Source organism: Herpailurus yagouaroundi, unplaced genomic scaffold (assembly GCF_014898765.1).
Source record: "Herpailurus yagouaroundi ecotype Mexico unplaced genomic scaffold, PumYag 164, whole genome shotgun sequence".
Lineage (NCBI taxonomy): Eukaryota > Metazoa > Chordata > Mammalia > Carnivora > Felidae > Herpailurus > Herpailurus yagouaroundi.
Window position 1 is genome coordinate 3020706 of NW_024412405.1, and position 14664 is coordinate 3035369.

The following is a 14664-nucleotide window of genomic DNA, read 5'->3' on the forward strand; positions in this document are numbered from 1 at the left end:
CTCGCTCTGTCTCTCTCTGTCTCTCAAAGATGAATAAATGTTAAAAAAAATTTAAAAAGTACGATGGGGGAGTGAAAGAAATGGGGACAGTGTGTGGAAGGCAGGACAGGACTGGAGATGTCTGGCCGAAGAAAGCGGGGCCGGGGCTGACTGAGAGCCTCCGCACTCCTTCGCTGCCGCTCATCTTTCAGGAGCTGTAGCGCAGAAGGATGAAGTTTTTGCGTCACTAAGGGATGAAGACTGTGGTTATAATGTCCATAAGGCAGATTTCAGAGAAGCATAAGATGAGACCTAATGCTGTAGCTCTCTGGGTCGGGGAGGGATCCCTGGGAGGCATGGAGCCCCACCTGCTGGCCCGCGGTTGTCAGGGGCTCCGGGACCCAGCTCCCAGTTTGTAGTAATGACCCCAACATCGGTCAGTCCCAAGGATTCGGGACTTTATGTTGAACAGTAGCAAGGTGTAGGTACGTGTACGTCTCGTGAAGACCTATTACATGTGTTTTTGATACTGAGCGACTTCTGAGAAATGTGTTTGGATTGCGTTTCATGCTGGGATCTGCTCCCGCGAATGTTGACAGTGGAATTGACCGGTGGCCCCCCTGATTCCCACAGGCCTCCCTGGGCCCCCAGGCCCCCCAGGGCCCTACGACATCATCAAAGGAGAGCCAGGACTCCCTGGTCCAGAGGGTCCCCCAGGTCTGAAGGGGCTTCCGGGACCACCAGGCCCCAAAGGACAGCAAGGTAAGAAAATAGCAAAGGGGAGGTGTCGGGTCACAAGGAAACAGGGCAGGGTCTACTCCTCACCAATGTGTCCCAAGCCAGGGTCTCTGGGTGACGGCCGTACAGGTGTATATTTGAATAGGACTTTCTTGATTTCCTTTAATGGATATCAAAACCTAATGAAGTTTCTGAAGGGAACTCAAAAACCAGAACAAAATATAGGAGAAGCCAGAGGAACGTCCAGGGACCTGTGCTCACTCGGGGAAGACATGGGCCGCAGCACAGAGACCATCTTGTTCAGCTAGAAGACAAGAGGTGGCTGGAGGCATTGATCTGGAACCATGAGAATGGGCCTTGACAGTGGCCTGTGTTCGTGCTTGGGGTCCCCAGACACCCAACCTGGCACTTGCTGCTTAGTTGGGCTGAGCCCTCCCTGTCTTAAGAGCTGCTGGTGAGGGGTGGCTGGACGGTAGAGGGGAAGGAAGACTCTATACTTAGGAGGAGGCATCCGTGAAAATTTCACTTTAAACTACCTGGGAAGAAAGGGCCCACATGGAATCAAAGACCTGTCCACGGGTCTGTCTGTCATGTAAAAATTACTTGGGGTGCGGAAACACGGCCTGGGGAAGATGATTGAGAACACAAAACTGGGTCACAGCCCTCCCTCCCTGCCGCATCACTGCCTTTCCCAAAGCCAGGTGCCACAAGGTAGCAGTGAGCAGCCAGGTGGGGGTGGGGGGGCGCGGCGCGCAGTCTGGGTTAGACGGTGGGGCCCACGCCCTGCGAACGCCAGTTTGGATGCGGCCGGTGCCAACAAGGCTTCACAGGAGGGGCTCCAGGCTGTCTGGGAGAACAGTATCACTGCTGCTGCCGGCCTTAGGCTACGGAGACATTTCAGAAGGGAGGACAAAGTGGCACCGCCTGTGCTCCAGGCCTTTGTCACCAGCTCCTTTCACTTTCCCACAGGTGTGACAGGATCCGTGGGCTTGCCTGGACCTCCAGGTGTTCCCGGTTTTGATGGTGCTCCTGGCCAGAAAGGAGAGACGGGACCCTTTGGCCCCCCTGGTAGGTTTGCTGCGGCACCCTGCCCTCCCCACCCCCGCCACACCCCACCAGCTGCCCTCTGCCCGCATCTCTGGGTCACACGCTGGAAGTCAGGTGTGCAGACGCCTGCAAAATGGAATTGAAAACGTTGCCTGCAAGATTTCCGAGGAAGCCTCTGTGTGTGTGTGTGTGTGTGTGTGTGTGTGTGTGTGTGTGTGTGTTAAGGGCAAATAAGCTCATCTAGAAGAGGTAAAGTTGTCATTTTTTCCTTGTGGAGAGACAGATGTTGATCTAAGCCAGTGATTTCCAGATGTTGTTAGAAGATGCCAGCAGTGACGGCCTGGGGCTTCCTGTGGTGGGGGTGGGGGGCAGGCTGCAGCCACAGGAATTGTGTATCAGCAGTGGACAAGAGGGGTGGATGATGATGCCGGTGGTGGCCGAGAGGCCACCATCCGGCATGAAATGCAGTCGGTGTGCTGCCAAGGAAGCAGACACTCTGCTGTCCCATGTTGACTGAGATGGTAAAGGCTGAGGCCTCCACTGGAGGGGCGGGGGGGGGGGGGGTGCCCAGGCCAGCAGGAGGCCGGCCAGCAGCGTTGCAGACAGTGTAGCTACCGAGGGGATGGGGAAGGACGCGCCCTCACTACCCTGTGTCCTTGCGCGGTGCTGGGCTGCCGTGGCAGGAAGCCACCTTTTAAAAGGAGTTTTTTTTTCTAGTAATTCTGTGGTCCTTCCTCCTTGGAGGAGCCCCCAAATGTTGTCTGAATGACACATTCCCTCATATATTCCTTTTCACATATTGTGTTTATATTGGACTCCATTTTCTGAGCGTCTGCTTGGCACCGAGCACCGTGTTTCTCAAGCATCGTGGGGGGTCTGTGCAAAGGGAAAGAAAGGGGGGCAGCGTGGAGGCGGGTTATCCCAGGGCACCTGTCTGCACCCGGGGAAGCTCACTCCTCTCTGTCTTCCAGGTCCAAGAGGGTTTCCAGGCCCGCCAGGCCCCGACGGGTTGCCAGGATCCATGGGTCCCCCAGGCACCCCATCTGTTGATCATGGCTTCCTGGTGACCCGGCACAGTCAGACGACGGACGACCCGCAGTGTCCTCCTGGGACCAAAATTCTTTACCACGGGTACTCCCTGCTCTACGTGCAAGGCAACGAGCGGGCGCACGGCCAGGACTTGGGTGAGACCGCGGGGAGGCGTGCATTCATCCGACACAGACTCGTGGCGTGCCGAGGCCGGCAGAGCTGTCCCCGGCCCCGCACGTCAGGGCGCCACAGAGACATCGTTAGTGAGAAGAGGGCCTGGTTCCGCTTCCCTCCCCCCTCACATGACCAACCACCAGCTCAACAGCTGCCTCATTAGCACAGGGAAATGTCAAGGCTGAGTCTCTGAAAGCTTTTAAATTGATAAAACTTTTGATCTGGTCTTCAAACTATCAAGTAGGTCAAGATTTCCGGAATACATGCTTCACAGCTAGTGTCGGTCTTCTTAAAATAGGGCAGCTTTACAGGTGCTCTGGCTAAAACCCGAGCGTGCGCCCCTATCCTGAGTCTCTCTGCGGGCTCCAAGCCCCACCCCCGGTGAGTCTCCATGGGACAGCTGTCCGTTGGCTGTCATTTCTCTCGTCCCCACCGGACGTCCTTCACCAAGTTAGTGCAGTGTCACGCACGTTAACCTTTATGGAGGTTGGAAAGAACAAGCCGCCTGTAAGGAGAATCTACATTTTCGGCAAAATAGTCATTGAAGACATTGTCCAGGGTTACTGTCCGCTGTACCAGGAGCCACGTGCTAAATTTCCTTTGGAATTCAGTTTTTTTTTAAAAAATTTTTAGTGGTTATTTATTTTTGAGAGAGAGTGTGTGAGCAGGGCAGGAGCAGAGAGAGAGGGAGACACAGAATCCGAAGCAGGCTCCAGGCTCCGAGCTGTCAGCACAGAGCCCAACACGGGGCTTGAACTCCTGAGCAGTGAGATCATGACCTGAGCCAAAGTCGGACGTTTAACCGACCGAGCTACCCGGGCACCCGTTAAAAAAAAAATTTTTTTTAACGTTTATTTAGTTTTGAGAAAGAGAGAGCATGAGTGGGGTCAGGGCAGAGAGAGAGGGAGATAGAATCCGTAGCAACTTTGGGGTTCAGTTTTATAAAAGATTTTTCTCTACTGATAAACTGGTGTGTTTCCCTTACTCAAAATATCCTACATAATTCTTTATAGGGTTTCTTCTGCCTTGAATCACTTTAAATTTAAGTTAATGCTCATTTACAACCATACTTGCCTGTGTGGTGTATTTGCCTCCTTTCTGCCTGTAATTGAAAGCAGTTTTATTTCCACTTTAATGGTTGTCTTGTGCGGAGGCAGACTGATCACAGAGCCGGCACTTGAACCTGTGTCTCCCTGTGGCTGTAGGCACGGCTGGGAGCTGCCTGCGCAAGTTCAGCACGATGCCCTTCCTGTTCTGTAACATCAACAACGTGTGCAACTTCGCCTCCCGAAATGACTACTCCTACTGGCTGTCCACCCCTGAGCCCATGCCCATGTCTATGGCGCCCATCGCCGGCGACAATATCAGACCGTTCATTAGCAGGTGAGCTGGGCACTTGTAGGAGCAGATGTATATAATCGAAGAAGAAAAACCGCTTGTAGTCTAGGCAGAGGTTGTTGCTTCGTTTTTTTTTCCCCAAAGCTTTTGACCTGTTGCCAGCTTATTGTTTATGATATCAGAGTTTTGTAATAGAGATCAGACATGAAATCATTTGGCATAAAAGTTATTCTCTCTCTTTTTTTTTTTTAAGTTTATTTTTTTAGAGAATGGGCGGAGGCAGAGAGAGGGATGGGGAGAGTCTCTTAAGCAGAGAGAGAGTCTCTCTGTGCTATGAGCACAGAGCCTGATGCAGGGATTGAACTCATGAACTATGAGACTATGACCTGAGCCCAAATCAAGAGTCGGATGCTTGACTGACTGACCCCTGCCCAGGTGTCCCAAGCTCTCCTCTTTCAGAAATACAGTGTGATGCCTTCAAGAGGCACTGCCCAGCTTCGGGGCAGAATCCCTATTCTGTGTGACTCACTGGGGTGGTCTGGTCGCCCTTTCCCCCATGAAGCAACATCTCTGGAGTCCCCAGCAGGCCTTAGAGCAACATTCTCAACTTTGTTTTCTTAAATAATTATCTCCCCGAGGAGCCTTTTAATATTTTTTTCTTCTGAATCTCCCACCGCTTTGAAATTTAAAAATTTTGTTGTTATTTTAATTGTAGTCAAATAGACATGAAATCAATCATCTTAACCATTTCTTTTAAGAAAAATTTTTTTTAATGTTTGTTTATTTTTGAGAGCGAGAGAGGGAGACACAGAATCTGAAGCAGGCTCCAGGCTCTGAGCTGTCAGCACAGAGCCCAACACGGGGCTCGAACCCACAAACCCTGAAATCATGACCTGAGCCAAAGTCTGGTGCTTAATCGACTGAGCCACCCAGGCGTCCCATCATCTTAACCATTTCTAAGTGCAGAGTTCAGTGGTATTTAATGCAGGAGCTCAAATATGGGTGTGAAGTGTCTCTATGAAACTAATACCACAGACATTCTGTATATCTGTGCTTTATACACAAAGATTATACAGGTTTGTTGTATACATAAAAATGTATACCTGTCGAGATTTTTTGTACCCCCCCCCCCACTAACTTTTGTTTCCTTAGGGTATATTCCCACTGACAATTCACGTGTTTGACCAAGCAGCTTCCCAAATGAAGTGCTTTCCACACTAATTAATGTCTGGAGCATGTTTTCAAGTCCCCCAGAGTCTGCCTGATAGGAACTAATACGGGAAATTGGAATTAGTATGACTGAGAAGTGCATGGAGGTCCTATTTTTGTCTCATTCCTTCTAGTTAGAAGCTGATTCCTTAGCTGTACTCAGAAGTAATAGAAAAGTGACAAAGGTATGAATTCATGTGACCAAGAAGCTGTTCTATAGTTTTACTTGTTAACACACTAAGGTAATAAAGGATGAACAGAATAACAAGGCAGGACAAGTTTGCTTCAGGAAGGTGAGAGTGGGGACTAACTTGAGCCTTTCTACACTCCCTTTAAAGAACCAGGCAGCTTTTGACTATGAAGAAGGGTAAGGCAGGGTCCTGTGGTCAGTGGGAAGAGGGAGCAGGAAGTAAGCGCTGGAACCAGTGCTGGGAGCCCCAGGCCGTGGGGATTTGGGGGAGGATTTCGGGTTCTGGTACCTGTCTCTGGCTCTGCGGTCCTGGCAGACCAGTCTTATTCAGAGACCTGTACCACACGGGACCCCAGGATGGAAGGGCTGGGAGGTGCCCTAATATTAAAATACAAAAACTGTAGATCGACTTACATTGAACTATCTCCTGATAGCTTTTTTGGGTTTGGTTTTTTTTTTTTTTTTTTGGTTTTTTGTTTGTTTGTTTGTTTCTTTTTGAGCTGTAAGAAACTTACTTTATGGGTCTTAAAATGGGAAAAAGGTTCTTCACACTTCCGGGCGGCACCTTTCAAAACAGACAGTCGTTCACACATGTCAGCGAGTGCCTGTGACTTTTGCTGTTGAGGCTTTCCACGCTCAGGACCATGTGGGCTGTACCGGAAGGAAAACTAACCACCTTTGTATTTTTGTTCAGCTTCCCTTGGACGACAGGTAGAAAACGATTATTCAGGCTTGTTTGCTATTTTACCTCCTTGATAAAACTGACCTTTGACCTCCATTTGCTTGAGGGAAGGGGCTGTGGCATGCGTTTGTGATGTTCCCAAATCAGCCTGGGTCTCAGATTTGTTTTCCCCTGTGGCCCCCTCACTTTCAGAAAGACCCCCCGCCCTGACAGCATGCTTTGGTGCCCCAGCCCTGTACATTTCAGCTCCTGGCATCTCTGTTACCTGACCCCCAGAGGCTCAGCATGCAGGGACTTTATCAGTCATGTCCTGGAGCCCATGGATCCTGAAGCCTGCCCCCCCTCCCCCCCAGCCTCCTGTCTCACGTTCCCTTTGGAACAGTGCTTCCATTCTGGTCTCTGAGCCCACAAGTTTCCGTGGTTACTTTCACCCCGTGGTTGTGTGAAGTCTTGGGCCTTTCGGGTTATTCTGGGGAGGTCCTAAAGCTTCACCTTTCGAAAGACTTAATAACACGGAATCCTTCCGTTGAAGCAGAAAAGCTGGCAACTTTTCTGCCTTCATCCTGAGAACAGGGCAGACATTTCTGGCTCTGTGTCGACTTGAGTTATCGCACGCTACTGATTGTTTAATTGTTCTGGTGGAAGGGCCACTGTTAGGAGAGCAGGGCTGCTGCGCCCCAGTTCTGGCTCTGACACGCTCTCTGTGGCCTCAACCTTTGCCGGAATAACCCGGGGGATTCAACCGTCTGAATTTCAAGGGGCTGTCCGGCTCTTCCAGTCTGTGACCCTGTTCCCTTATCCATCTGATGGGGCGGCGTCCGGATGACCTTCTCGACGAGCCCCCCTCCCAAACCCTGAGCCCAGAGAGAGCCTGACATCAAATGCCGTCCGTCTGCCACGCTCTATTTCTGCTTTCCGTGTCAGGCAGACAGATGGGAGCAGATGTACAGGCCAATTTCAGTAACTGTTGTTTAACCGAGGCTTTTAATTCATCTGCATTTGCGTGAATAAAATAGAAAGCTGTGCGCACGCACGCACACTCGTCCACGGAAAATCGAATGACTAATTTAGGCCTCTGCCCACTTCTCATCCATTTTCATGCAAATGTTCCGGCATAACTAGGTGTAATTATTAACACCATTTGTAGTCGTTCGTCAGCATTGCTAACCCTCTGTTCATTTTGTGACTTGAATGTAATTATTTTACTGCCAGTGCTTAATTCTTTTTTCTTGTACAAAACGGTGTCCTGCCATCGAAGCGTTCCCTGAATTGAGCGGGTCTGAGTCAGAAGATTGTGCGTTGTTTCCATTTGTTCCTGGGTACGGTCCCAGTGGCCAAATGTCTGGCATCCCAGCTCGGGAAGCTCCTGTCCTAGAGAGGGTTCTTTGGGGGTGGGTCACTCTCACTGCAGTGTCCCGCTGTCCATCCCCGCCTGGAACAGACAGGGTCTCGCCACTGGTCTGTTGGCATCGAGTCTGGAGTACGTCCGAGGCAGGCTCACGTGGACATCCAGCCTCCGATGCGTTATTTGTTAGTTCCTCTAAGTCACTATATGTATTTCTTAGATCGAAGATGATTCTTAGCTGAAAACAAAGTGCTGAGTTCTGGAAGCTGTAGCACTTGCATTTCACCAACTCTTTCAAGTGTTAATTGTGTTTGCTAAAGTCCACGCTCATTGTTGAAAGTTTGGAAAACACTGGAATGCGCAAAGGAGAGAATGGAAGTCAGTGGTCCCTCGGCCCCTCCACCAAAGCAGATGGTTAAACAGCAAGTGTTGGGTGTCTTGGGGATTTATTATTCTAGTACTGAGGTGGGCTTATCAAATCAGTGAGAGTCAGCTTTGGGTGTGTCAGCCGTGTTGTAAGCATGTGGTTGGGTCAGAAAGCGGGAGTGGAGAGGAGGTGTGACAGCACAGGAGAAGAGAACAAACAGGTTTCATCCCGTGCTGTGCTGTCCCTGTCCTGCTGTCCCTGTCCCTGTCCGTGCTCAGGGTCCCTGCTCTGTACCTTCCAGGTGTGCGGTGTGCGAGGCTCCAGCCATGGTGATGGCCGTGCACAGCCAGACCATCCAGATTCCGCAGTGTCCCAGCGGCTGGTCCTCCCTCTGGATTGGCTATTCCTTCGTGATGGTGAGCATCTGGGGAAACTCCCTGCACCCCTGAAGAGCCTCCCGCGAACACCACCACCGCCCCCATGCTCCCACCCTCAGTTGGCTGGCTCATGCCAGGCAGGCCTCTCCTCCCTTGCTGGGCCGCCCAGTCCAAAGCATCCCCAGGGGCCTGGCCTGCTCCACTGTGGATGGCAGCTGTTCCCGCACCCGGCCGGAGCCTACCTCCTGCCTCCCGAGGGGCTGCTCCAGAACTAGGTGGCAGGGACACCAGGAGAAGGTTTCCGGGAGTCACAGAGTGTCTTCCCGGGAGGAGAGGAGACAGGTGCCCATTCAGGCAGCTCACGCAAGCCTGAAGCAGTGGTGTGCATCGGGCAGAGGCAGCAGGGGCGCTGGCCAGTGTCTGGGAGCGTGAGGACACTCTCCTGCCACTCAGCTGTCCCAGACACCAGGTGTCCGATGTGCCCACCCCTGAAATACCAGTTAACACAGGAAATGTGGCACCTGCTTGTGATCCCATGGTGGCTGGTTACTTTATTTTATTGCCTCAGTTTAAAGAAGTGATTGCATATATGAAGGCTCTGAACCGGTCAGGTCAGGTTGTACCGGCTAAGCCACAGTAAGGGCCCTGCACGGAAACCTTCTGGCTCACCGCTAAGCCCCGCCCCTCCTCAGTCTCAGGTATGGCCGCCTGGACATTTTGACCCCCAGATGAGCTCTAGCCTATTATGTATTGACTGGGAAAGTGGCTTCATAACTATTTTCTTCTGCTGCAGTGATCCCAAGTGCAGAAGGTGCCAGAAAAGCAATTTTAAAGCACTTGTGTCTGTATTCACGTTTGGTTGTGAGATTTCCTGGGGTGATGATGCTTCAGGTAGACTCTTCGACAGGACCAGAGAATTTGCAGCCACACAGAAAGTTAGTTGCTTTGATGATTCTAAATACTGCATGGTAACTACTTGATTGGGAAAGCCAAAAAGTTAGAACTACAGTGTAGAGAAGTCAAGACACCAGCAGTGATGAGACAGATTGAATGTTTTGCCTGTATAATCATAAGAAATACTCAGCAGAACCTCATGATGACACAAGTAGCCCCTGGCCCAAGGAGTAAAGAGCCTCAGGAAAGCCTTTTGTCCTACGAAGATGTGAAACAATGATTGCCCATAATTTCCCTAAATCAAGAGCAAACTAAAGTAATGGTGTCCCAGGGAACAAGTTCTCCATCACTTCCCAGGCTTAAGGGGCGTTGTGGGGAGGTAGAGGGCTCTGGCCCCACAGTCTGGAGACCCCTGTACTTGTCTCAGCTTGGCCTCAAAACTGGGACCATTGTCAGATCCAGAATGTTCCAGCGTCATCCAGTCCTCATCTGGGAATGGAGGGCATTAGCTTTGTCTTCAAAGGGCCCTGAAATTCTCATGTCTGAAATAATAGTCATGGTGGATTTTGGAATGTCTTGTCTCATTTGGGGTCATTTATCTTATGGCCCTGGTTTCTGAGCACAGGTAGATCCTACTTGAACCCATTAGACTAAAGTGCATTTTAAGTTACAGTAGTGGTTACTTTTTTTTCTTCTTATTTAAATGATCACTCTTTTCAAAGGCAAGTAATGGGTGATTGTTCTCGACCTTATAAAAGGATACATAGCATCCAATGCAGCAGATTCAGGATTTTAATTATCCTCCAGGATGTTGATTAGAAAACTTGATTTCGCATGTATGGGTTCCAACATCATTTACACATTTTGGCTGTTTCTTCTGTCCCAAGTTAGAGGAGGTGGCAAGTATTTCAAAAATAATAACTAGGACAGCATTTCTCTAAGTGCTGATGAAGCCGGACTGGCCATGCCGAGTTAGGGGGCGGCGGCGGCCCCGCTGGGTCCTGTACTGCCCCGTGCCACTCGTGGAGCCCGGACCGGCTTGCAGGCCATCGGAAGTGCGGGCACTGGGGTGTTCCGGGGACTGACCCACGGCTCACGTTTGCTCCGCAGCACACCAGTGCTGGTGCCGAAGGTTCTGGCCAAGCCCTGGCATCCCCCGGGTCCTGTCTGGAAGAGTTCAGGAGCGCGCCATTCATTGAGTGCCACGGACGTGGGACTTGCAATTACTACGCGAACGCGTACAGCTTTTGGCTTGCCACGATCGAGAGAAGCGAGATGTTCAAGTAAGTCTGGGCGGCCCTCTCTGCTGGGGCGGGGCCCTCTCTGGTATTGGGGAGGGGCCTCTCTGCTGGGGTCGGGCCTCTGCTGGGGCAGGGCCTTCTCTGCTGTTGGGGTAGGGCCTGTCTGCTGGTGGGGTGGGCAGGGCCTCTCTGCTGTAGGGGCAGGGCCTGTGCTGGGGCGGGGCCTCTCTGCTGCTCAGCTGCCTTTGGGGCTTTCAGTCTTGGTCTTCTGGATGGTTATAAAACTGATTAGGAATGTGTGTTCCACAAAAGGTAATGAATATTCGATTCTGTTCTGTGTGGACAGATAACCGGGTCAGACTTCAAAGGCAGATCTCAAGTTATGGGTTCAGTTCTTCCATTTTTGTAGGTGGCGCCACTACAGTGTAGTTAAAGCAACTGGAGTCTTTAAACAGAGCATTTAAAAATATTTGGGCACTTGGGTGGCTCAGTCAGTTAGCTTCTGACTCTTGATTTCTGCTCAGGTCATGGTCTCACAGTTCGTGGGATGGAGCTTTGCATGGGGCTCGCCTGCTTGGCAATCTCTCTCTCTTTCTCTCCCCCCCACCCCTGCCCCTGCCGTCTGTCTCTGCTGCTCCCCTGCTTGCACACACACACACACTCTCTCAAAATAAATAAATTAAACATTTTTAAAAATTCAAAAAATAAAAATATTGCACATTTAACATCGGTGAGAGAGGAAAGGGCACTATTTGCCTTCTAGCAGTTGTAGTGCCGACTCCAGTGTATGTACAGGGTGAGTTCTGAGGGACGAAGCAAGACTTTATTAAACCCATGCAAATAAACATGAATTTTGGCACAAGTGCAGCTGAAATTGATAGGGAGGACCTTACCTTTCTTTTCCGCTAGCATCACTTCACCTTTATGACAGCTGTCCCAAATGGCTGCTGACCTTGCTGAAGTCAGTGTGGGGCCTGCACGGTGGGGATGGAGGGGAGCACACGACGAGTCCTCTGTCCTTTGGCAGCACTGGCCCCATCCCCTGCTGGGGCAGACACGAGGCTGATGGAGCCCCAATGCTTACTGTTCCTTCCCGAAATAAGTGCCACTAGCCCGTGGGGACAAGCCTTTCTGCCTTTACCTTTTCAGAGAGCATTTTCTGGAACTCTGCTGTGAGCCCCTCTCTTCCTGGGCTTAGATCATAAGAGACAGAGTAACACACTCTCTGTTTGTAATTCTTTAAGCACCAAAAAAGTACCAGGGACCTAATTCATAGCGTACATGAAACCCTGCAGGCATTTGGAAGCTTGACATCAACTCTCTGGATAAAGCTTAACCGTCAGCTGCCTAACTGAGCACTCGGCAGGTGTATCAGGTTCTCAGGCTTCCGTTATAGGGTTACTAGAACAGCAGCCTGGTACGATGAACTAAAACAAAATTAGATAAGATCCTATTAATTTAAATAATTAGTTTGGGGGCAATATGGTTTTCATAGAAGTTGCTTAGAAGCAGCCTTAATTTGAGGACAAGTTACTTGTTTTCTGTGGCTACCTTTTTAGTAGAATTTGGTTAGTGCCAACTTCAGTTCTGACTTCACCCCACTAACGGTCAACTTAAGACAGAATTCGTAGGATCAAAGAGCATTTGGGACACTAACTGTCTTCCCCTCTGGCCTCCAGTCCGACCACCTCACCTGCATAGAAATCTGGCAAAAGCTTATGAAAGTATTTCGAGGTCTGGTTAATTGCTCCAGATTCATTGCTCATCACACCCTTCAACCAATGTTTAATGAGCTCTCCCTCTGTGTGTGAAAGGTCACAGAGAAGAGCACCTTCCTCCCTGGGAGGAGCGAGTGGTCTGGTCAAGGAGAAAGGTTGGAGTGGGAAAGTCACAGTCCAAGGAGGCTGTGCGGTGCCCTGGGAGTGGCTCAGACTTTAGAGCCCAACAGGCACGGGATGGCTGTGGCTGTGCCCTCACCTGTGCTTGCAGGTGGGCCGCCACCAGCCTCACAGCTGCGCATGGGGGTGAACGTGATGTCATGCACGGCCCCTGTCCCTGCCCGCACTGTGAGGGTGGGTGACACCCAGCGCGGTGCCCACTAGGTCAGGGCGAGCAGTGGTCGCTGCTTGTCATGGGCTGGGCCCACCCCCTTCATCCGGCCCCTCGGGGGGGGGGGGGGCTCCAGGAAAGGCGGGGGCTGCTGAGGGGCTCGCCTGCCTCGTGGAGCAGCGGCACTGACGGCTGGTTTCTGGGTTGCCTTGTAGGAAGCCCACGCCGTCCACCTTGAAGGCGGGGGAGCTGCGCACACACGTCAGCCGTTGCCAAGTCTGTATGAGAAGAACATAATGAAACCCGGCCCTCAGCTAACGTACAACATGGTGCTACTCCCTCCTCTCCCCCTTCTCTTGTTAACAGCAACGAACCCTAGAAATATATCCTGTGTACCTCACTGTCCAGTATGAAAGCCGTAAAGTGCCTTAGAGGAATTTGCCTAACTAGCACACCCCGCTTCGGTGGCCTCTACTCGCTGAAGGAGAAGCAAAGAGCATGATAAGCTGTCATAGTGACGCACCAAATGGCACTTTTGATGAAATAAAAGTGTAAGTCTGTTCTTGAAGCCAATGCACTGATGCGTGAAGTACGAACTCCATCAGAAAACCAAAGGGTGCTAGCAGGTGCGCGGGGCCTTCCATTGTGTCTGAACGCCTGTGTCCACTCTTGTGTTGGGACAGGTGCATTCCCTCCCCCGGATGGGATGTTTGTTTACGTCACCGTCAAGCTGTTTCCAAGCGCAGGTCCCTGGGCCTGTACACGAGTGGGTCCCGCGAGAACAGTGTTCCGGGCCTGCTGACGGAATGGCTCAGCCGCCGAATCTTCCAACCCCCAGACGTAAATGTAGGTCTTTCTGCTCTGTGTGGTACTATGCAGCTGCTTGTGCAGAAATCACAAATTTCCTGTGGAATAAGGATGGTCCAAAAGTAGGCGGAAATTAAATATATATATTATTTTAGTAATTTATATAGATGTCAGCGATTAGGTCAAAGGTTTGTTTCATTTCCACTGTTAAAATAAAGCTTACGTAGTTTCTTCCTTGAAAAGACTGTGTTGTCCTTTCACATAGATTTTTAAACACCCGGGTGTTGAATGTGACACGTCCCGTTTTCGTTGTTCACCTCCAAACCAAAACGCGTGTATCGCCAAAGCCAAACCCAGGTCCACGAGCGCGGCGTCTGCTCCAGTGAAACATGTACTCTGAGCTTATTGTTTGTATTCTGTATTAAATGTCTTCAGGGTTTTAAACACTAATCACAACCGAATGACCTGACTTCAGAACCAGCAAAACCGTAAAAGGCCTTCGTTTACTTCGTATTCGTCGTTCTGCGGCCTGGTGTGCAAAACAGCTCAGTTGAACCCTAGTATCAGTATTCCCCCCGTGTAAGCGCCTCCGGGTGGCTTGCTCGCTCCGGCGAGCTGCGTGCAGACGTCAGCAGGGAGCGGACGGATCACAGGAGAGCAGGATTGACCACTGGCAATGACCTTGCACTGTCAATGCAAGGCAATGACCTTGCACCAAAAGTCTCCAACACGGTTTTAAGACTACTAAGGCCTTTTATGTAATTTCTTTACATGTGTATTTCTTACAAATTCAAATTTGTAATAAAACTATTTGTATAAAAATTAAGCTTTTATTAATTTGTTGCTAGTATTGCCACAGAAACATTAAAAGTTACTGCACCAGCCACTAATAAATTTGTAAGCGTTGCATGCCTTAGATCATTTTTATTTTGCAGTTATTCCAAATGAGAGCCAGACTGGGTGTGATTTACAGAAATTGCTACAAAGAAAAAACCGATTGATCTTCTTCACCTTTCCTCCCTCCCTCCCTTCTGTCCATCCATCCATCCACCCACCCATCCATGCACTCATTGTATGTGTACCAAGGATTTGCCACTCTTCAAATCCCAGTCAGATACAAGATAATCAGATAAACAGATATGAACAACATACATTTCCAGCCACTAAAAGTAAGATTCGGTAGGGATTAGCACCGAGA

At 50.4% G+C, this 14664-nt stretch overlaps 1 protein-coding gene across 1 annotated transcript in view; it reads left to right on the forward strand.

Annotated features, from left to right (window-relative positions):
* Positions 1–14373, forward strand: part of COL4A1 (collagen type IV alpha 1 chain) — a 97439-nt gene extending 83066 nt beyond the window's left edge. The window contains exons 46-52 of the mRNA XM_040486970.1: positions 613–741; positions 1687–1785; positions 2736–2948; positions 4173–4350; positions 8400–8514; positions 10480–10652; positions 12875–14373. Coding sequence (XP_040342904.1) covers positions 613–741; positions 1687–1785; positions 2736–2948; positions 4173–4350; positions 8400–8514; positions 10480–10652; positions 12875–12956 — 989 coding nt within the window. The 3' untranslated portion in view covers positions 12957–14373. The remainder of the gene's footprint in view (positions 1–612; positions 742–1686; positions 1786–2735; positions 2949–4172; positions 4351–8399; positions 8515–10479; positions 10653–12874) is intronic.
* Positions 14374–14664: the final 291 nt, after the last annotated feature.